General features: G+C 46.5%; 1 protein-coding gene and 1 non-coding gene across 7 annotated transcripts in view; one reads left to right on the top strand and one right to left on the bottom strand.

Moving 5' to 3' along the window:
- Wdr48 (WD repeat domain 48) overlaps positions 1–20,180 on the bottom strand; it is a 44,544-nt gene that overhangs the window by 16,365 nt on the left and 7,999 nt on the right. For 5 of the 6 annotated variants that reach the window (XR_004111968.1, XM_031346252.1, XM_031346253.1 and 2 more), the window contains exons 2-15: positions 17,788–17,928; positions 15,926–16,004; positions 14,936–15,018; positions 14,724–14,853; positions 12,823–12,911; positions 12,260–12,361; positions 10,607–10,831; positions 9,276–9,350; positions 7,942–8,044; positions 6,619–6,716; positions 3,136–3,243; positions 2,779–2,875; positions 1,480–1,575; positions 249–354 (exon numbers count right to left, since the gene is read on the bottom strand). Coding sequence is in view for 5 of the 6 variants with exons in the window: in XM_031346252.1 (XP_031202112.1) it covers positions 249–354; positions 1,480–1,575; positions 2,779–2,875; positions 3,136–3,243; positions 6,619–6,716; positions 7,942–8,044; positions 9,276–9,350; positions 10,607–10,831; positions 12,260–12,361; positions 12,823–12,911; positions 14,724–14,853; positions 14,936–15,018; positions 15,926–16,004; positions 17,788–17,928 (1,532 nt within the window). In the remaining variant the exon portion in view is untranslated. The remainder of the gene's footprint in view (positions 1–248; positions 355–1,479; positions 1,576–2,778; positions 2,876–3,135; positions 3,244–6,618; positions 6,717–7,941; positions 8,045–9,275; positions 9,351–10,606; positions 10,832–12,259; positions 12,362–12,822; positions 12,912–14,723; positions 14,854–14,935; positions 15,019–15,925; positions 16,005–17,787; positions 17,929–20,180) is intronic. The other variant, XM_031346254.1, reaches the window with a different exon arrangement.
- LOC116074009 lies at positions 7,540–7,646 on the top strand. The gene has a single exon (XR_004112001.1). It is a non-coding gene; the product is annotated as a U6 spliceosomal RNA (small nuclear RNA).

Here is a 20,180-nt window from a genome sequence, read left to right as displayed (position 1 = left end):
TGTGTGCGAGCGTGCGAGCGTGCGAGCGTGCGTGTGTGGGTGTGTGTGCGTGTGCGTGTGCGTGTGTGTGTGTGTATCTCACCTTGGCCCTTCAGATTAACATTCACTGCACTAGGCATTAAGTATCTCAGGGAGCTGATACTCTTAACAAGTGCTCATGTCTGTTTGGGCAGCATTTCCTAGCAAGAGGGTTGGTTTATTAAGCAAGGTCTTTCTCAGGCAGGGCCTGTCATCTTTCTCATCCATACCTGAATAGTGTGCGACCACCAGCTTCTCCAAAGATCACAGGGGTGTGGGGGGGCACTTGGAAATAACCATTTCCCTTCTGGACTCTGCTCTCCTGTTCCCCACTCACTAGGAAAGACAGGCAGTCTGTTAGTGCTGAGACCACAGCTTCTAAACACTGATCACACAGGCTGTAAACACTCCAACATTTTAAAATTAAAAAATCCTGGGGCTGGAGTGGTGGCTGCTCTTGTAGAGGACCTGGGTTTTAGTCCCTAGTACCACACAGTACTACGTCTGTGCTACGGTAACCCTAGTTCCAAGGGATCCAACACCTTTTCTGGCCTCCTTGGGCACTGGGCACGTAAGTGTTGCCCATATATACATGCAGGAAAACTGATTTATATAGAATAAAAATAAACACATCTAAAAAAATATTGAAATCAAACCCTGTTCCTCAGTCAGCGTTAGAAAGTTAGGTGGAGGAAGCTGGAGTGAAGGCTCTGCAGATTCAGAGGACTGAGGGCTCTTCAGAGGACCTGAGTTCAGTTCCCAGCTTTCTAGGTCCAGGAGATTTGATACCCTTGTCTGGCCTTCACATGTATACCCACATAACTGGCATACACATACAATTTTTTAAATATTAAAAAACTTAATAAAGGTATAAAACAAGAAAGAAAGAAATTCTCGAGAAAATAATGTAGTATTTTATATATAAGAGCAGAGAATCTCCCAGAGGCCCAGCACGCTGCCCACTGTGAAACACAGCCCTTTGAAGGACTTTAATGTAAGAAATAAATGTCCCTGACCTGGTGCCTGAGCTGCACACACAGTACCAGCCAGTCCCCAGCTCCCTGAACCTGAGCACAACGGCACCATCTAGCACTTGGGAGGTGCTAAGACAACTCTGAGAAAGCCTGGACTGAGAAAGCCTGGACTGTAAGAGACTTTTCTCAAAAGGAGGAGAAAAGGAAGGGAAACGGCTTGTATAAACATGTGTCTTCAATGTCCCCGTGCACAGGTAGCTGCTTCTGTTTTGAGTATCAAACAGATACAGGGTTTCTTTTATCTGTGAGGGCCACATCCCCAGTGGTCGAATCCCCTGCACGCTGTCTCAGTGTACTAGATACTCTCAATCAGATGCAGAAGACACAATTAACTGGGCATACCACAGGTTAGGTGAGACTTCAGCACACTAGGTTAGTACCCATTGGGCCATGCAACTGTCACTTTTCTGAACAAACACACACTAACCGTGGTTCACTTCATTCTCTTCGTCGTCCATGGGCGTCACATGTGTCCTGGGCCAGTACTCCAGCAGTGCCTGTAGTAGAAGTCCTCCTAAGTTCACTGTGGGTTAAGAGGAGAAATGGGAACATCTGTTAGCTCCAACCTAAGACGGGAAGCTGTCAGTGTTAACTAGCCTATGGGGCAGGGGCAGCTATCAACAGGGCAGCTATGGCCATTTGAAGGCAGAGGTGCTTCTCAGGCTGGGTGACGTGAGGCCTTAATGAGGCTATACACAGGCTTGGTGCTTCTCAGTCAGCCCTGTTCAAACTGTTACGACCTTCTTCTTCCTTTGTGAATTCGGCCTGGCCTTTGACTCATCTTCTCTCTTCCTATTCTCCAGTACAGGGGTAGGAGGCATGTGCTACCATGCTGGGGTACACAGGCTGGGGTGATCTGAATAGGAATGTCCCCGCCCCCAGATTCATGTATTCCAATGCCTGGTAAATAGGGAGTGGTACTAGGAGGAGGTGCGGCCTTGTGAGAAGATTTATGTCACTGTGGAAGTAAGCTCTGATGCTTGCTATGCATAAGCTACATCCAGTGTGACACACACGGGCCTCTCCTTGCTGCCTGTGGATCAAGATGTAGAAGCCTCCATTCCTCCAGCACCAAGTCTGCCTGCATGCTGTCATGTTTCCTGACATGCTGATAATGGACTGAACCTCTGAAATGGACTGCCCCAATGAAATGTTTTCCTTTATAAGAGCTGCCGTGGTCTCTTCACAGCCATGGAACCAAAACTAAGACACAGCCTTAGGCTCCCAACCCAAGACCAGACAGGCAGGCCTTGGTGCTTGATCTCAGAATGGAAGCTGCAGAGAAAACACCAGCCTGCTGTGCAACAGTCACTCTTCTCTATCCTTCTTGTGGAGACAGGGGCTTTACACTGTAGCTAAGGCAGTTATCCAACCCAAGCCTCCTAAGGGCTGTATTACAGGTGTGAGCCACTACATCAGGTTTAAGCTAGTCTTTAAAACAAAATAACAGGATGTTATTCGCAGAGATACTCCCCTAAGGCCAGCAACCTTGTATTTGTACATGTGTTGGATTGTTACACACCAAATTCTTAGAGGAGTGCTTAGTGAGATACAGTGTTGTGATGTGCTTGGGCAGAGGCAGGCGGATCTCTGAGTTCCAGGCCAGCCTGGTCTACAGAGTGAGTTCCAGGACAGCCAGGGCTACACAGAGAAACCCTGTCTTGAAGCAAAATGAACAAACAAATGACAGTAAGAGTCATGATGTGGGGGACCTTCTTTAACTCACGTTTTGGGTCTGACCCGTCAGGACTGCTGAAGCCAGCATCTTTCGCAGAAACCCAGGCAGCGAAGCAGTCACTTTCATCTAGAGTAATGGTCAGCATCTGTCGGAGGCACAGTGTCAGTCAGCAGCTCGCTCCCCCCTCTGCAGCACCTGGACAGCAGACTAAGGCTAAGCTGTGCACTGCACTCAGCTACAGCTTGCTTTACTCAAGTACCAGGCTTAAATGACAGCATAGTCAGATGGGGAAGCAACTGCACAGATCACATTTAAAAACAGCAAGTTCCTTAACAATAACTAGGACATGGAGGGAGGGGATCTTCAATTATCCAAAATCTCATGAAGACTGAGTGCCTAACTCACCCCTGTCTTTAGGTCTACTGAGAACCAATTTGGAACATACACCATTTTAAATCTCTTCTTAATCTCATCTTCAAAGTCCACTTTGCCCAAATCTTCTACTTTGCATGCCTGCATAAGGAAACACAATGGTCAGGATGAAGAAAGGGACTGACCGGCTCATACTTCATTCTTCTAATTTCACATTTGCTTAGATAATTCTGAAGTATACTTCAAAAGAACATAGCCAAATTCTTTTATTCTAAGGCTTTTAAATAACTACATGCTAGCAAACTTTTAGTGAGTTGGAGGGATGGCTCAGGGGTTAAAAGCACTTGTTGCTCCTGCAGAAAAAAGGGGTTCAGTTGCCAGTGGCCACCAGCCTTATAACCATCCACTTACCCAGGTCCAGGTAATCCAGTGCGCTCTTCTTATCTCCCTGGCACCAGGCACATGCATGGTGCACAGACATATGTGCAGGCAAATGCTCATACACATAAGAAAACGTAATCTTTTTTTTTTAACTGAAAACAATCTTTTCTAGGGGGTGTGGCTCTAATTTAATTTTTCTAATACTATCACCTAGAAGCACCATCAAGTAAAATTTTTTTTAAATTTATCTTATGTGAATATACTGTCTCTCTCTTCAGACACAGACACACTAGAAGAGGGTGGTTGTGAGCCACCATGTGGTTGCTGGGAATTGAACTTGGGACCCCTGGAAGAGCAGTCAGTGCTCTTAACCATTAAGCCATCTCTCTAGCCCTTTATTTATTTATTTTTAATTTTTTTCATCAAGTAAATTTCAAAACAAAAGGCAGAAAAGTAATCAAGAAACATGTTAGAAGTGCTTGCTTAATGAGCGCTAAGTTTCTTTCCGACAGCAGCTGGTTCAGGGACTAACCGAGAGCTTTCCTCTCCTGACAGCCTTGATACTTCTATGCTGGAGGGATGGCTCAGTGGCTAAGAATATCTTTTCTTGCATAAGACCCAAGTTTAATTCCCAGCACCTATATGGTGGCTCAGAACTATCCATAACTTCAGTTCCAGGGAATCTGATTATCTCTTCTGACCTCTGTAGGTACCATGCACACACATTCATGAAGGCAAAACACTCATACACACACAATTTAAACAAACTTAATTAAAAAAAAAAAGACTTCTGAACACCTCTCATTCTAAAAATATAGTGTTTCCCAAAGCCTTAAACATCTTAAGCATCTTCAGTACAAGGGTAGTTCCTGGTTGTAGCTCTTTAGCGCTGAACCCCAACAGAGTTTCTCCTGCTTGTTCAGTTCAACATTAGCATGGCTTTTAGTACCCCCATAATCTCCTCAGGTAAACATGAGCTGCCTGTACCCCACTGCTCCATGATGCTCACAGAAAGCACTCCCCACTGCTCCATACCCAAACCACAGGAGACACCCCTTCCCCAGAGGCCCACGCCATTTACTGCACTGCACACATATTCCCTGGTCCTAGCTGCCACTCCCCAGACCATTCTCCCTTAACTCTCTGGAAAGCCAAGCTCTGCTCGACTCAAATGCAGTCACAGATGGTACGTTGCCCTTCAGACCTCCAACGTATCTGTCACCATAAAGTCACTGTCTCCAGCCACAACAGGACCATTACTGCTATCTGAAGTATGTGTGTGCATGTGAATATGTAAGCAAGCCTGGACAGAAAGTCCTTTGTCCTCCTCCCACAGCAAACAGAAAGAAAGGTGCCCTCTGGTTGTGTTCTGGTCTTCCCTGGGAAACTTACAGTGACAGTCCCCACCCCAATGGAATCCTCTTATGAGTAGTGAAACAGGCTCAAAGTCTTCCACCTTAAGCACACCTGTACACGCACGCACATGCGCACACACACACACACACACACACACACACACCCCGCACACAGTAAAACCAGCCTCTCCCTGGCTCTTCATGCTAACCCTTTCCCGACCCCTCTCTGCCCCACTCCTGTAATCCAGTGACTTCAAGACAGTTTTTTTCTTTTTTCTTTTTGTTTTTCGAGACAGGGTTTCTCTGTGTAGTCCCGGCTGTCCTGGAACTCACTCTGTAGACCAGGCTGGCCTCGAACTCAGAAATCTGCCTGCCTCTGCCTCCCAAGTGCCGGGATTAAAGGCGTGTGCCACCACTGCCCACAGTTTCTTTCTTCACTGCCCTTAACATAATTCAGGCTTCTGCCTGAAGGGCTTGTTCCAGACTTCACCCTCATGGCTCTCATTGCTCAGCTCCTTTCTGAAACCTTCACTTGTCCTTGAGCTGTCACTGACTTCTGGTTTTCTTACCCATCTTTATCACACATTGGTGGCCTCCTCCTAAAATCCCTGGCAAGAATGGTGGCCCAGTTTACCCTCTTCTTGGTCACATTTCTTGGCAATCCTGACAATCCCAGGACATCATCTGTAATGCTCAAGCTGAGGGCCGCTATGTGCTTTATCTAGGCTGCGCAGGTGTCCGCCTACCAAGATAAACATGTACCACTTTCCCCGAGAGCTGGGTTGTCATCGCCTGCCTCTACTACTTCAGTCCACAACGGAAGTGAGGACTCATCCTCACGTCCTCCTCGCCTTCATACTCTCCACTGTTTTTCTTTTGTTCCCACCCATTTCGCTGTAGCAGATTCCTACATGTTGAGCCTTGTGTTGCATGGTTCTGAAATATGCCCTGGACATCACCAGAAAATGGGTTTCTCTCATTTCTGGGTTGAGACCACAGGTTCTGATAAGTCCAGCAGGTCGTGTGACTGGTCACTGGCTACAGACTAGAAGACAGCTCCGCCCTCTCCTTACACAGCTCCGTCCTCTCCTTCACGTCCCCAGACTTCCTTGACTACTTCTTTACCCCATTACACTCATTGTACCAGATCGTGTGACCTCAGGACTTTCAAGGTTCATATCCCAACATGGGAAGCTGTTGTTTGCAGAGATGACAACCATGGCACACATACCCTGGAGCTTCACCAAATATAACTCTATTCCATTCAGACAGCAGGGTTCTACTGAGAGCAGCTAACAGAGCAAGAACAGAGAACAGGAACCACAGGCAGAACCAAACTGCCAGTTTAACTAGAGACACAGCATGGCAAGACTCTTGGGTACTTCGGAGACAGGCAGTGATGGGGAGGAGAGGGCAGTCTGGGAAGAACGAGGCAGCTTTGCTGGTGAACGACTAGGGCTTTTTTGGATCCTCCCAGTTACCATGCAACCCTTTTGTAAAAGAAAGGCCAGGCCAGGCCAGCTCTCCCGACACTCAGTGCCAGGCTAAATGCCAAGAGCATATTGATGAGAACCTTCCAAAGTCAAGCAGCATTCGCTATGGTTTGTAATACAGTGACCAGGGAAAAGGTTTACATGCTTAAAAAGGTTAGCTAGCTACTACCATACCATCCAATATCCAAAAATATCCACCTTCACATAAAGTATTACTACAAATAAATATTATCATGTACAGAGGAGGAAAACTAAGGGAAATACAGGACACAACAACAGGCACTCACCTTCAACACGTCCCAGTATGCCACATTGTTATTTGTATCTTTGGTTAATATGTGTCGCTTATCATTTAGGATGTGGCACTGAATGATACTAGCGCCCCCTAAAGGAGAGAAAAACACAACTGGCAAAAGACAAAAGAGACCAGCACTCATCACTGTAAAGTAGCACCTATGTGCAGGTTTGGCGACAACCCTGGAGTTAGTTCTCCCTCCTACCTTTCCGTGGGTTTGGGGGCTAGAAGTCAAGCTGTGAGGACTGGGCAGCAAGAGCTGAGTCAGCTTTGCCAGCTTGGACTCCACTCCAGCTTCTCACCTTCCTCTCCTCTGTACCTCCTCACAGTGTTCTAGTCCAGAGCTCGCTAAGAGCTACAGGTGAGTGTACCAGATAGGAGTCTAGTCCTAAGTGCAAATATTAAACGCAACCCCCCTGCGGCCACCCCCAACTTTTTTAAAGCTCACATCTGGCTTTTTCTGGCTTGTGCCCAAAGACAAGATTAAAGGTATTTTACCCTGGCTACTGTGTTGTAGGGTAAAATATGAACAAGAGAATAGTGCCACAATACACATTATAAAGGCAGCCATTTTGTGTACTGAAAGCAAAAGGAGTCATGTCCTGTTTGCAGCAAGCAGAGCTGGAAGGTACTGCATCAGATCAAGGCAGATACAGAGAGCATCAAGGGTCTCACTCACACAGATCCTAACATACAATGCAGCCCTCAGGTCTGGGAGGAGGGGCCTCATCGGTGTACACACATGTACTGAAGCACCCCACGCAAGCCCTCATCTGTACCAGTAGCCATTAATTAAAAAAAAAATCAATCAGAAACTCATTTCTTGTGGCTGCTGGTAGGTGGCCTGTGTCCCACACCCTTGTGCATCTGGCAGCACTGATGGGACCTAGTTGGTTATTTAAAAATCACTCATGTGCTCGCTTCGGCAGCACATATACTAAAATTGGAATGACACAGAGAAGATTAGCATGGCCCCGGCACAAGGATGAAATGCAAATTCGTGAAGGGTTCCATATTTTTAGAAAAAAAAAAAATCACTCATGAAGGTAGAACAAGACATGTGGAGGAGATGTGAAGGGACCAGAAGAGATGACCTGGGAGTGGGTGTGATGAAGACGCATGACACACATGGCAGAAACAGTCAAAGAATACATCAAAAATGCTCTTAAAAGCCCTGCTCACCTTTTACCTCACTCTCTTGTGTTAAGAGCAAGCCCATGTTACTGGGCTTTTGTCTGCAGCACCATTTAAAGAAAGCCTGCCACTTTGATGGTGACCACACTCATTAACATCTGCTCGCCCGTGGCCTTCTTACCTTTAATAACTTGATCGGGCTGTGTGCAGAGAGGCGTTATGGGGTTTGTACAATCATTGTCATAATCACCAGAGGCTCGGAAGTTATGAATTCCCTTCAGTGTCTAAAGGAACAAAATTAATAATTTCATCACTCTATGTTCTCCAGGCTTAGAACTAGTAAATGCTGAGGCATTACAGCTCCATAAGACACACACCCAGTCACGGCAGGGAGCCTGGGGTCAGCAGCAAGGAATCCCCAACAAATAGTGAGGAGAGAACATTGAGCTTAAAAAGAGAAACTTAACAAAAGCCAGTACCCCCAAAACAAAAACCACCCACAAACAAACCACAAACCCACAAGACCCCGCGGTGCTTTGAATGAGAATGGCTCCCATAGGCTTACATTCTTGAATGACTGAAGGATTAGGAGGTATGGTTTTTGTTGGAACAGAAGTGTTACTGAGGGTGTGCCTTGTGGGTTTAAAAGCTTATGCCAGGCCCACACTCTGCCTACCTGCTACTTTTGGACCAGCTAGCTGTGAGCTACCCCCCAGCCACCACAGTCCCCACGCTGGTGATCAAGGACTGAGATTAGTCTCCAGTTAAATGCTTTCTGTTGTAAGGTGCCTGCACCTTTTAACACAGCAACAGAACAGTAACTAAGACAGCCCCAAACCAGGGCACAATTCCAGTTAAGACTTTAACTGACAGGCACAAACCAGGGCACTCACAAGTTCTGCAGCTGACCTGCACACAAATCCTTCCCTAGCTTCCAGAGTCAGCTAGGCTCCAAAGTTCAGTTCCTTAAGTACAGAGCTGGTGCTATGAGGACCTAAGTGCCCACTCTACCTCTACTGACTCTGCTTTCCACACCACAGAGAAAGGCAGGACGTCAGAAGCCGACCCCATCCCATCACCTTTGGGTGTGGGGGCTGCCTGCTTCATTCTTTCTGTGTTTAACTGAAACAGTGTCTTGTTATGTGGCTCACGCTGGCCTTGAACATGCAGCACGCCCATCTGTCAGTCTCCCAGGTAGGGAGTCCAGCTGTGCACCACACACATGGCCGGACTGCCTATTCTCAGGTGCAGTATTTATAAGGTCAGGGGCTGTCTAACACTGACTGGTTTAACCAGGCAACAATCTGTTCTAAGTGCATCAAACACAGATCCAAGCTGGTAAAGAAAGAGAGGCCTCATTTTGCCATGAATGTCAGGGTCATTCTCACTCTTGGGATCACACCTGAATTCACAGGGGAATGTGCATAGGGCCACATTGAGCATCTGCTGCTGGGGACTGGCACATCTGAGAGAGCAAGGCAACCACTTGTGTACAGACCTGTCGCAAGCACTTACCCACTTATTAACTGTGGACTTTGTTGTTGCAACCCAGATTGCGGGAGGGGGATCTGCTGATCTGTCAAGTTCCATCTAAAAAGCAAACACAGAAGTCTTCTTTGTCCAGGGCTGATAGATAACTCTGAGCTGTTAGCCCAGAGGTGAGCCATCAGCATGTGATACACCAGGGAGTATCACCCTTTGTTGACACCAGCACACCACCCGCACCAGGCCTGCAGCAGACCTGCAGCAGTAAGCTGAAGCAGTAAGCTATAGACGCACAGGGAGGCTGCACGGCAGGTGAGCACCCTCCCACCAGGAAGCTACTTTCAGTCCTGTGTATATGCATGTGTGCAGTTGGCTCATGGCTTTAAATGAGGTTAACTGTTGAGATCTAAGCAGACACAGTCAAAAGGACAAGGACTTTCTGAAACAAAAGCAACATTCTGCCTCTGCTATTCCAGTCTTTACTCTGTGTGGGTCTGTGCACATTTCTGAGACAGGCTCTGGCTGTGCCTTTGATGGCTACCATGCTTAGCTTATATTCTTCCTTAAAGGGCAAATAAATTTCTTCCTTTTTTGGAAAAAGTTTATAGAAAAAAAATCCTAATACAGTGAATATGAAGTTAGCCCTCCCCTGGGGACAGGCTCAGCAGAACACATCAGCACATGCCCTCTGGTCCTTTCAGAATGCTGTATACTGAATGTAAGACATGTATTTACACTTGAGATTGGAACCACTCTTCTGCCACCATCAGGAGACTGTAGCTGGAGGGGGAGGAGGCATTTCTTGACTCTTGCTACCAGGAATTCTCAGTGATTGTCTTCAACATATAGGTACCCTGGGCTGCCTACTTTAGGTTGCCATCCACAGCGAAGAGCTGCCAGCACCTGCACTGTTCCCACGGCTGAGCCTCTTCCATGGCTGCTTCCTCTGCTTCCCATCAGTACCACCTCCAGCAGGGATGTTGGGAGACAGAGCATTTGCAGTCTGAAGTAACTGGCTCTCCAGCTTCAGCTGAGGCTGGGGCCTTAACACCTACACCTTTCTGCCTGTCTGTTCACAGACACCCTTAAGTGCTCGTGTTCTCCCTTTTAAGGGCAGGGCAGAGAGCTAGGCAAACTCTGCAGCATGCCTGACAGCATCGCTAGGATTTACCAGTAGGAAAGTCATCCATGTCCCAGAGACGTACTTAAGATATCACAATTAGTGTACACCAAAACTCTCCTTAGCCTGTTGAGGATGGAGGGTCTTCTCGACCTCATATCTAGTCCATGTTTGGCGCAGATTCTGCTGCACATACCTAAAGCTCACAACCTTACTTTGGAAACACAAAGGCTCAACACACCTTGAGAACAGGTGCTTTTTCTTCACAAATCAGCACTCGAATGTCAGGGTTCCTCAGGTCTGTGCAGTAGATCTTCCTGTCCCGTCCTCCAGAATACACATGTGTAAAGGCATCGTTGACCTGTAGGGCCCACACGCCCTCATCATGAACTCGGTATGTTGCTATACATCTCTGCTGGCCAAGGGACCACAGGCGAATCGTCCCGTCCGAACTCCCAGAGAGGCACTGGGGACAAAGGAAACACGGTGAGGTGAGGGCGCTTCTGGGAGCCAGCCAGTCTGACCTGAGTGAAGCCAACAGCACTCTCCAGCAGGGGCACCAGAGCCAACCCGCCCTCGTGCTCTCTCTCAGCTGCTGCAGCTTCTGTAAACACTAATGGTTGAGTTCTGGTTGGAAGATCCATTACTGAAGCAGGCAGAGTCTGAAAGCAGCTGAAGATAAGGTGGTAATGATCTCACAACAACCATCTTTCTAGGGAAGTTCCTAGGGAACTTAGTAAAAACTCTTGGCCCATCCAGATCTAAGGAGGCAAAAGTGCAACAGGGTCACCAACAGGCCCAGCAGGCTGCCTGGGCAACTCCCATGGTCTAAGTTGGATGGCACTGCTCAGGGCCAATGAGCCCATGAGCAGACTAGGAGGATTCCTCAGAAAATGTTAGGAGCATTGGGAATTTAATCCCCTCTAGCTCACAAGGGAAGGACTGATCCAACCTCGATGTAAGAGAGCCAGGACATAGGACAGGCCCAAGGAGGGGCTGCCTGTGTAGAAGACACTCCTCTGAGGAGGCAATTCTCTTAGAAAAGCTGCAATCCTTCATCCTGGAATATACGCCTACAGAGAGCAAGGTCTGGCAAAGAAGACTTAAGTGCAGACTGAATAGCTAGAAGCAAGGGAGAAAGCGCAGGCATAGAGCAGGTTACTATTGGAGAAGGTGCCTGGTGCTGTGATCTCAGACGCCTAAGATAGGTGTGGGACTTGAACAAACAGAAAAACCCTGTGGGTGGCAGATAACTGCATCTTAAGACCCAACAGGTAGCTTTTAGAACCAAGCCCCATTGCCATCATGGCTTAAAGCGAATGCAGTTGACTTTAAGGGCTCAGCATCTGATAGTTAAATCACCTCACACAGAAGCACATTACAACTCATAAAGAAGAAATGATGCAGGCTGCAGTGGACAGGAAGAGCATTAGGCTTCTGAGACCACTGCCAGATGCTCAAACCTCATATTACATAGCAACAACAAAACTGCCTGTGGGGTTTGAATAGGAGTGGCACTATTAGGAGGTGTGGCCTTGCTGGAGGAAGTGTGCCACTTGCAGGGTGGGCTTTGGGGTCTTGTAGGAAGTGGAACACAGTCTCCTCCTGCTGCCTGGGGATCAGGATGCAGAACTCCCAGTTCCTTCTCCAGCAGCATGCCTGCCTACACAGAGGCCAGAAGAGAGAACTGGATGCTCCTGGAGCTGGAGTTACAGAAGGTTCTGAACTCCAGACCTGTGTGGACGGAACAGAACTCCAGTGCTCTGCAAGAGAACAAGTGCTCTGCAACTATTGAGCCACAATTTAGTGTAAAGTACACATGTAGCTTATGGTTCAACTTAGCCTCCTCAGCCATGCCTAGAGTGGGGAAGCTGAGTGTGCGCATGGCCCTTACCTGTGTGCCATCCCTGTGCAGCAGCAGGGCCTTCACATTGTCTGTGTGTCCTTTCAGTTTCATGAGTTTTGCGCAGGTTCTTGGATCCCACACTCTTAGAACCTGCCAGTTTTTACAGAGTATTAGATAAACCAGATTGGACACACCCAGCTTTTGAAAGCACCAACGTTCACATCAAATGCCAACTATTACATCCTGGAGAGGAAACCCTGCTGTAGCCAGTGTATGTTGTCCAAATGCTAAGCTTGAGAATACTTTGTAATGCCAAAATTACACAGCCTCCATCACCATATTCACATGCAATTAATATTTCTTTTAACATTCACTAGACAAAATTACTAGTGTTTTATTATTTGTATTTTTTTGGTTTGTTTTGAGACAAGAATTTGGCTGTGTTGTCCAGGCTGGTCTTGAACTCTTGGACTCAAGCAATTGTCCTGCCTAGCCTCCTGAGTGCTGAGACTACAAATACTACCTTCTGAGCTCTGTGTATGTGTTTAAGAACTGAACCAATGCAATGACCCTATTTCTTGGGTCAGATATACTGGCCAGGCCTCTCTTACCTTCTCAGTGGACCCTGATACGATGATTGTTCCCAGTTGGTTCATGGCCAGGCTATAAATGGAATCTTTGTTCCCACTTAAAGAAGAAGCTGTCGAGGATAAAGGGAGTTTAACGTTAACAAAATCAGCAACTTGTCAGCAAAACTCCTAAGCTTACACATCTGACTTGAGAAACATCTTATCTCTGTACATACTTTAAGAAAATGAAATCTATCTATAACAAAGATAATTCCATATAACAGTATCATCAAAATTAGTGTTTTTTTCTGGATTTGAATATGTGCAAATGCTTAATATTATATCTGTTAAATTGAATTGCACTGTCATTTGAAACTGACCCCCATAAGCAGTATATTTCCAAAGATGGGCTTGAATCCAAAGTCACTATATTATTTAAAGAAAATGCAAAATGAAAACAATACTTCACATACAAGTCAGGTTAAACAAACAACTCAAACTCCAAACAAATACCAATGCAAGGCTTTTAGCCAGAACCATGTCCACGTCCTATGATCTGGAAGCCACAGTAGACCTCTTGCTCAGTGACTGACTCACAGAGATACATGGGGGGGGGGTAGCACACTCAAGGGCTTACAACCGCCTGCTTCTAAGCACTCAGCGAATGCTAACCATTACCAGTGTGGTTTCTATGCTCACAAGCCTCTAAGCAAGTCCACCTGGGCAGAATCTCTATCACTAAGCCCACATCTCTGGCCCTCCATTATTTCAGAGGCAGGTCTTACTAAGAGGGGGTGGGGGGAAGCAAGCAAGGATACAGCACACAGAATGTACCTGCTTAATCCCTGAAAAATCAAAACAAACAAAACCAGCCGGGCAGTGGTGGTGGCACATGCCTTTAATCCCAGCACTTGGGAGGCAGAGGCAGGTGGATTTCTGAGTTTGAGGCCAGCCTGGTCTACAGAGTGAGTTCCAAGACAGCCAGGGTTACACAGAGAAGCCCTGTCTCGAAAAAAAAAAAACAATCAAAGAAAAAAATCTCCAAGGGAACAAGGGAAAGACACTCTTTAGATCTATGCATGCTTCTGGCAAAACAACACTGAGGATGAACACCAGTCTTCAGTCATTCTAACACTGAGGATGGTTATAAACACCAGTCTTCAGTCATTCTAACTCTGCAGCCACACCATGGCAGCACCCTGACTCACACACTGGGGTCTCAGAGCCACTCTGTTCTGAACACCTCCTCTGGTCTAGGCCAGGCCAGACCTGCTCCTACCAGGAGTCCTCAGCCTCAGCCTGGAGGCTCCACAGGTGGGCCGAGCGCAGTGCTGAGCTTCAAGTCTAGCTGTGAGCAAGCTTGACCTAAGTTGATCAAGCAGCCACCCTGAATGTGTCCACACTTCCTCTAAAGCATCCTACCCACCCTGGCTTTTCCAGAATCGCTGGATTCTTTCATGTGACTCTGAGAGCCCTTCTCCACTGTTACTGGAAACATTCTTTCCCTGGGTATGTCTCATCGTGGCCATTAACTCAAAAGGCTGTCAATTCAGTAAGACTCTAAAGTCAGAAAAGAGCTTGCATGGCCAGGTATCACCTTCTAAGAGCATCAGTTATGTGTGTCTCGGGCAGGGATATGCCATGTATGCTGTGGGAGACAGAGTGTGATAAGACAGACAGCCTCTTCTACCTGCAGGGACCCACATCTTAGCCATGCAGCCAACACATACACATGGGTTAGACAGGTTCCATCTGGAGAAGGCACTAAGCCTACAGCGCAATGATGAGCCAGCTCTCCCAGTTGAATCACACTCACGCTAGAAGCTGTATACAGCAGTACTCTCAAGATATAAAGCACTGTCTTGATGCAAACATATCACTGACATTGTATGAACCACTCTATGTCAACTTAGATGGCTTTCAGAGCTGGTGCAATGCCTTACTTGTGACGGTGTTGTTTGAGGCAGTCAGTGCTGTCAGAGTGTTCACATCCCAAAGGAATATCTGTCTGTCCAGCCCAGCTGATGCTACCAGCTCTTTATCCTTGGCATACGCTAAGGCCTTTACATAGTCCTGCAACACAACAGACATACTATGATCTATGTTGGGAGACCTGAGCTCCAATATGACAGGAAGACTGAAGTGTGGACATTACCTTATGCGTCCTGAGTGTGGACATGCAGAACCCTTTATGTGCATTCCAGACCTTTACTGTTGTGTCTGAAGAAGCAGATATAACTAGAAGAGACAAAGAGAGTGTCTTGCAACTTGAAGATTATCTTCCAGCAAACAGATGCTACTTTAAACAACTGTTTACACATGCCCACTCAAAAGTTCTTTCCAGAACTTACTCAACAATGCCTTAAAGAGATATGTGGATGTACATATACATTATTGGTTTTAATTAGTCAGGATGAACTATGTGAATCTCCCAGGTAAAAAGTCCTTCATTTAACTGAGAATAATTACTCAGACTGCAAAACCAAGAAATAAAGCTTACCAAAATAAGAAAAATGTCATATTAAAGATACACACACACACACACACAGACTCACGTGCACGTATGCTCCTGCAGGCACAGTATGGGGGTCTATTTATCTAAGTTAGAATTTGTGTAAAACTAACTGTAGTAATCATGTAGTAATCGAATGACTAAAAGGCAGGCACCTGGTAACTAGCACTGTTATATTTTACTGTGGTTTCAGCAAGTGTACATTTTCCTGCATCTATGCTGTGCTTTAATAAAAGTTTTACAGGCATGGTACACTGAGTGCCCCCTGTTTCAGCATTAGGTATATCTCTAGCACCCACATAAAAAGCTGGGTTAGGAAGTACACAGCTGCACCTACTGTAACTCCAATGCAGCAGACCTGGGGGCTCAGGAGTTGGCCAATCTAGCAAATTAGTGAATTCTGGATCAGTGAGAGCCTCTTCGTCAAACATTACGGTGTAGCATGATAGAAGGAGACATCAAATATCAACCTCTGCCTCAAATACTACGGTGTAGCATGACAGACGCAGACATCAGATATCAACCTCTGGCTTCCCCACACATCCAAATGTGCACGCACAGAAGACTTACATAAAAAAATGAAAAACATATCAAACAGAATTTTAAAATGTAAGAACCCTGAGAAGAACTTACGCGTTTTCCCATTGCAACAAAGCACGACATCGTTCACCCAGTCTGTGTGGTGCTCCATAGATGCTATGTATGGATCTTGCTGAAATGGAAAACCGCAGAGTTTACGACACAGAGCAAAACCCACAACAGAGTGCAGCCGCGCTCAGATTCTTCATTAATATGACACACCATCACACTTAAATAAATCCAGAGTGACACTTTCCCCAAATAGGAGACGCTACTGGAGAGCTGATGCAGAAAAAGTTTGTTTCAGGATAGTGTCTGTAACAAAAGCCTAGGTTTCCACAGTTGTCTTGCACACGATGGTGGCAAAGGTCACAAGTTCTGGGCTAGGCATGGTATGGGGAACAGAGTGCAAGAGGACAGAAAGGATCCAGAGAACCTGAGGCAGGAAGAGCTGGCTCGTGGTACCAGTGGCTCACTAATGTGGCCTAAGGGCACACAGAACCAAGTGTGGGCTGTTAGCTTCCAACTGCCGTCTGCACCCTTCAGTGAGTCCCACTGCCTGATCTTCAGAGACTATGAGGTCTGAGGCACACCCTGCAGCAGCACCAGACTCCACAAGGAGAAGAGAGCCTTTTGCAGACGGTGTCAGGTTACGTCCCACACCCAAACAGACACATTTATATAATACTTCATAGGCAAGAGAATAGCTCTTTGCATGTCTAAGAACCAAGGCTATGCAATTTGTCACAAAGACCAGGAAAAAGATGTTTGAGGGCAGGTCAGCCAGATAGCCAGATTCTTCTAGGCAAGGTCTTTTATTTTCTCTCAGTTTGTTAAAAATACGGCAAACTCTCAAAAACTCAAGTCTAGTTCCCACACGAGCCCCCAGCATGTAAGGAACACAAACGCACACTCCTACTTTCATGCTTTTGACACTGCCTCAAGAGCGCAATGCCTGCTGGACTGAGCCCGCTGGCGAAACCTTACCTGGCAGCTGTGCCAAGTACCCTCTTTCTGTACTGAACACTGGTTTGTAGAGCGTGCTAAAAGACAGACTTAGAAAAAAGGTTCTGGCACCAGGGGTCTAAAGTGAGTCTGAGCTCTGATTTGCTGCCACACTAGCCATTTAGCCATCAGGATTCTCAAGTGCTAACAGTCAGAGAGGGACTATGGAAACTCAGACCATGGTGAGCACAAGAGGACAAGGCTCACAGTTCAGAGTCTGGTCAGCACAACCCCCTCATTGTTCTCTACATCCTTCACAACGCAAGCCCAAGAGCTCTGCCCTTTGCCCACAGCTCGCCCTTTCCGAGCATTTACATGCACCTCCCTGCTTAAGCAAGAGGCTTTCAAAACTGAGGCGTGGGGGAGTGGTGCTAGGGTGCTTGTCCAGCGTGCACAAGGCCCAGAACTTGATGTTCAGCACTGCAGAAGAACCAGCAAAGCCTCAGGAAGGCCTAAGGAGTAGGAGAGAGTAGCCCTTGCAGCTTCACACCTGTCACATTAGCCAGTAAGACCCTTAGCGTGTTGTGAGGGCCTTAATCACTTTTGTGAAAGTACACACACTCAACATGTTGTTTTTCTATTTTCAGCACCATTATCCAGAGACTTTTTGGATTCATAATTAAGCCAAAATCCTGTGGAAAGTGCTCATTCTGCACCAGCCAAATATTTTTACTCTTCTGTAGCAGGGAACTCTTACAGAAAACTAATTTATGGTGCCCCTGAATTAAGTAAAAATACTTGTGAAACCTTCCTGGAGGCATCTTCTCACAGAACTCTGGTGATGTCGTTATAGAATATATGAAGCTCAGTCAGTGCTCAGAGATTAAAGCCCGGCCTGAGGACAGGAGCTCCATGAGGCGGAGCCACCGGTCCAAGCTGCGAGCTAGCTCAACACACGACCCCTGCCTTACCTTGTGCTGACTGACACTCCATATTCTTATGATGGAGTCTCGGCCTGCTGTGAAGAGTCTGTTGAGGGCTGGGTCCAGTTGCAGGGCATTGACTCCATTCCGATTGTATTTCTCCACTTCATCTCGAATTACATAGGAAACCTGAAGGGCACCAACAAAAGCCTGGTGAGGCAGCCTACTAGTGCCAATTCCAATACTAAACCAACTTCAAGCTAATGCCATCTTACTTCAGGAGCGCTGTGAGAAGAACAGCATTTACTGACAGCCCAGCTCGAGACAAGCAGGTCTGCTTGTTGCTAATGACATCTAAATCCGAATCTAACTCCTCTCAGCCCTTATTTGTCTAATCCATTTTCACCAACCCCTCAAGTGTATACTAGAATATACCCAATATCACACTGAGGCAGGACAGTCAGTCAGAAAATAGAGGGAACATGAGAAGAAGCCACCCCCACTGATTCTGTTCTGCCTCTTGCTGGCTGACAGACACTAGGACAAGATCTATAGTCCTTTACAAGTAAGACTGTGAAATGGCTGGTGCCCTGTGCTGTACATCCGAATGCCTTATCCCAGCACACCCTCCTCCAATGGCATGCATGGCTGTAGTACACATAAAGCCCATGGGCGACAGACTACTAGAGTAAGCTTTCCTTAAAGTCCATACAGCAGATGGAGCAGCTTGCTCACTCACTGCTGAAGAAAAACGTACAGGAGGGGGGCTGGAGAGATGGCTCAGCAGTTAAGAGTACTGACTGCTCTCCCAAAGGTCATGAGTTCAAATCCTAGCAACCACATGGTGGCTCACAACCACCCGTAATGAGATCTGATGCCCTCTTCTGGGGTATCTGAAGACAGCTACAGTGTACTTGGAGGTGATAAAGTCCTTGCATGACTGGAAAGAGCTCTCTTCTACCCTCACACTTGAAATAAGTAAGGAGGTTTGGATGTGAGGGCTAACTGAGGATTGCCTGGCATGTGTAATGCCCGGGCTCTGTCTCAAGCATGATAGAAAAACAAAGATGGAAGTCTGTGTACAAAGCCCCTTTAGTCCCTTCAGCTTAGCACCCACTGCTACCACCAGACTCCACACTTCCGGTGTTTATCAACAAGGCCTCGTTTGTGTTCTCTCCTGGACACTTTCCTTACCCTAGGCTATCCCCCAAGCTCTTAGCATCTTCTTTCTGGACATTTCTGGACTTTTGCCCTTTGCTGTACATTTAGAAAGCACTTTCAATCTAGCAGCTGTGGTACTTCATGTCTGCAGAGGCCTGTATGGATACTGTGTGGACTTTTCTAGCTGAGCCTTTGTCTTTTACACAACCCCTATTATCTCTTTGGATTTATTTATTTATTTTTTTTGTTTTGTTTTGTTTTCGAGACAGGGTTTCTCTGTGTAGTCTTGGCTGTCCTGGAACTCAGTCTGTAGACCAGGCTGGCCTCGAACTCAGAAATCTGCCTGCCTCTGCCTCCCAAGTGCCGGGATTAAAGGCGTGCGCCACCACTGCCCAGCCTGGATTTATTTTTGAAAGGATCTCTTTTACTATTATTCACCATGTAGCCCAGGCTGGCCCGGAACTTTTTATATATACTCAGGATGGTCTTCAGTTCCTAATCCTCCTACCTCAGCTGCTGAGGTGTTAAGACTACAAGTATGTGCTACCACACCCAGCTTCTACGATTGTATTTTTCAATAAATTATAGTACAACAAAAAATAGAAATATCTTTTTTTTAAAAAAATTATTTTATGTATGTGAGTACACTGTGGGTGTCTTCAGACATATCAGAAGAGGCATCAGATCCCATTACAGATGGTTGTGAGCCACCATGAGGTTGCTAGGAATTGAACTCTGGAAGAGCAGTCAGTGTTCTTAACGGTTGAGCCATCTCACCAGCCCCTAGAAATATCTTTATTAAGGAAATGGCTACACTACCATATATTAGACTGGCAAGATGGCTCAGCAGGTAAAGATGCTCGCCACGAAGCACGGAAACCTGAATCTGATCCTTGGAATCTTGGAAGGTAGAAAGAAAGAACCTACTCACAAAGTTGCCCTCTGACCTCTGCACGTACCATGGCAAGTGATCCCCACTCCAACAATAATAGTAACAAAGATTTAGAAAATCCACTCTACAGACATTTCTATGTGGTCATTAAAGGGAGAAGTAGACTTTATACAGTGATTGGTTCTTAAGACAATTTACATTAATTGTAAATTAATGTAAATTTTATTGAAGTCCAGCAGGATAACATGTGCCTCTTGTTTCACAAGAGCAGAAGAAATACAAGGGCCTGGTGTAGAGGCCCAGTTCCTGCTGTGAGATACCCAGGACACTATAACCCCCCCACAGGGGCCTGGTGTGGAGCCCCAGTTCCTGCTGTGAGATACCCAGG

Source organism: Mastomys coucha, unplaced genomic scaffold (genome assembly GCF_008632895.1).
Source record: "Mastomys coucha isolate ucsf_1 unplaced genomic scaffold, UCSF_Mcou_1 pScaffold23, whole genome shotgun sequence".
NCBI classification, from domain to species: Eukaryota; Metazoa; Chordata; class Mammalia; order Rodentia; family Muridae; genus Mastomys; species Mastomys coucha.
This window is presented reverse-complemented; position numbering and strand designations above follow the sequence as displayed.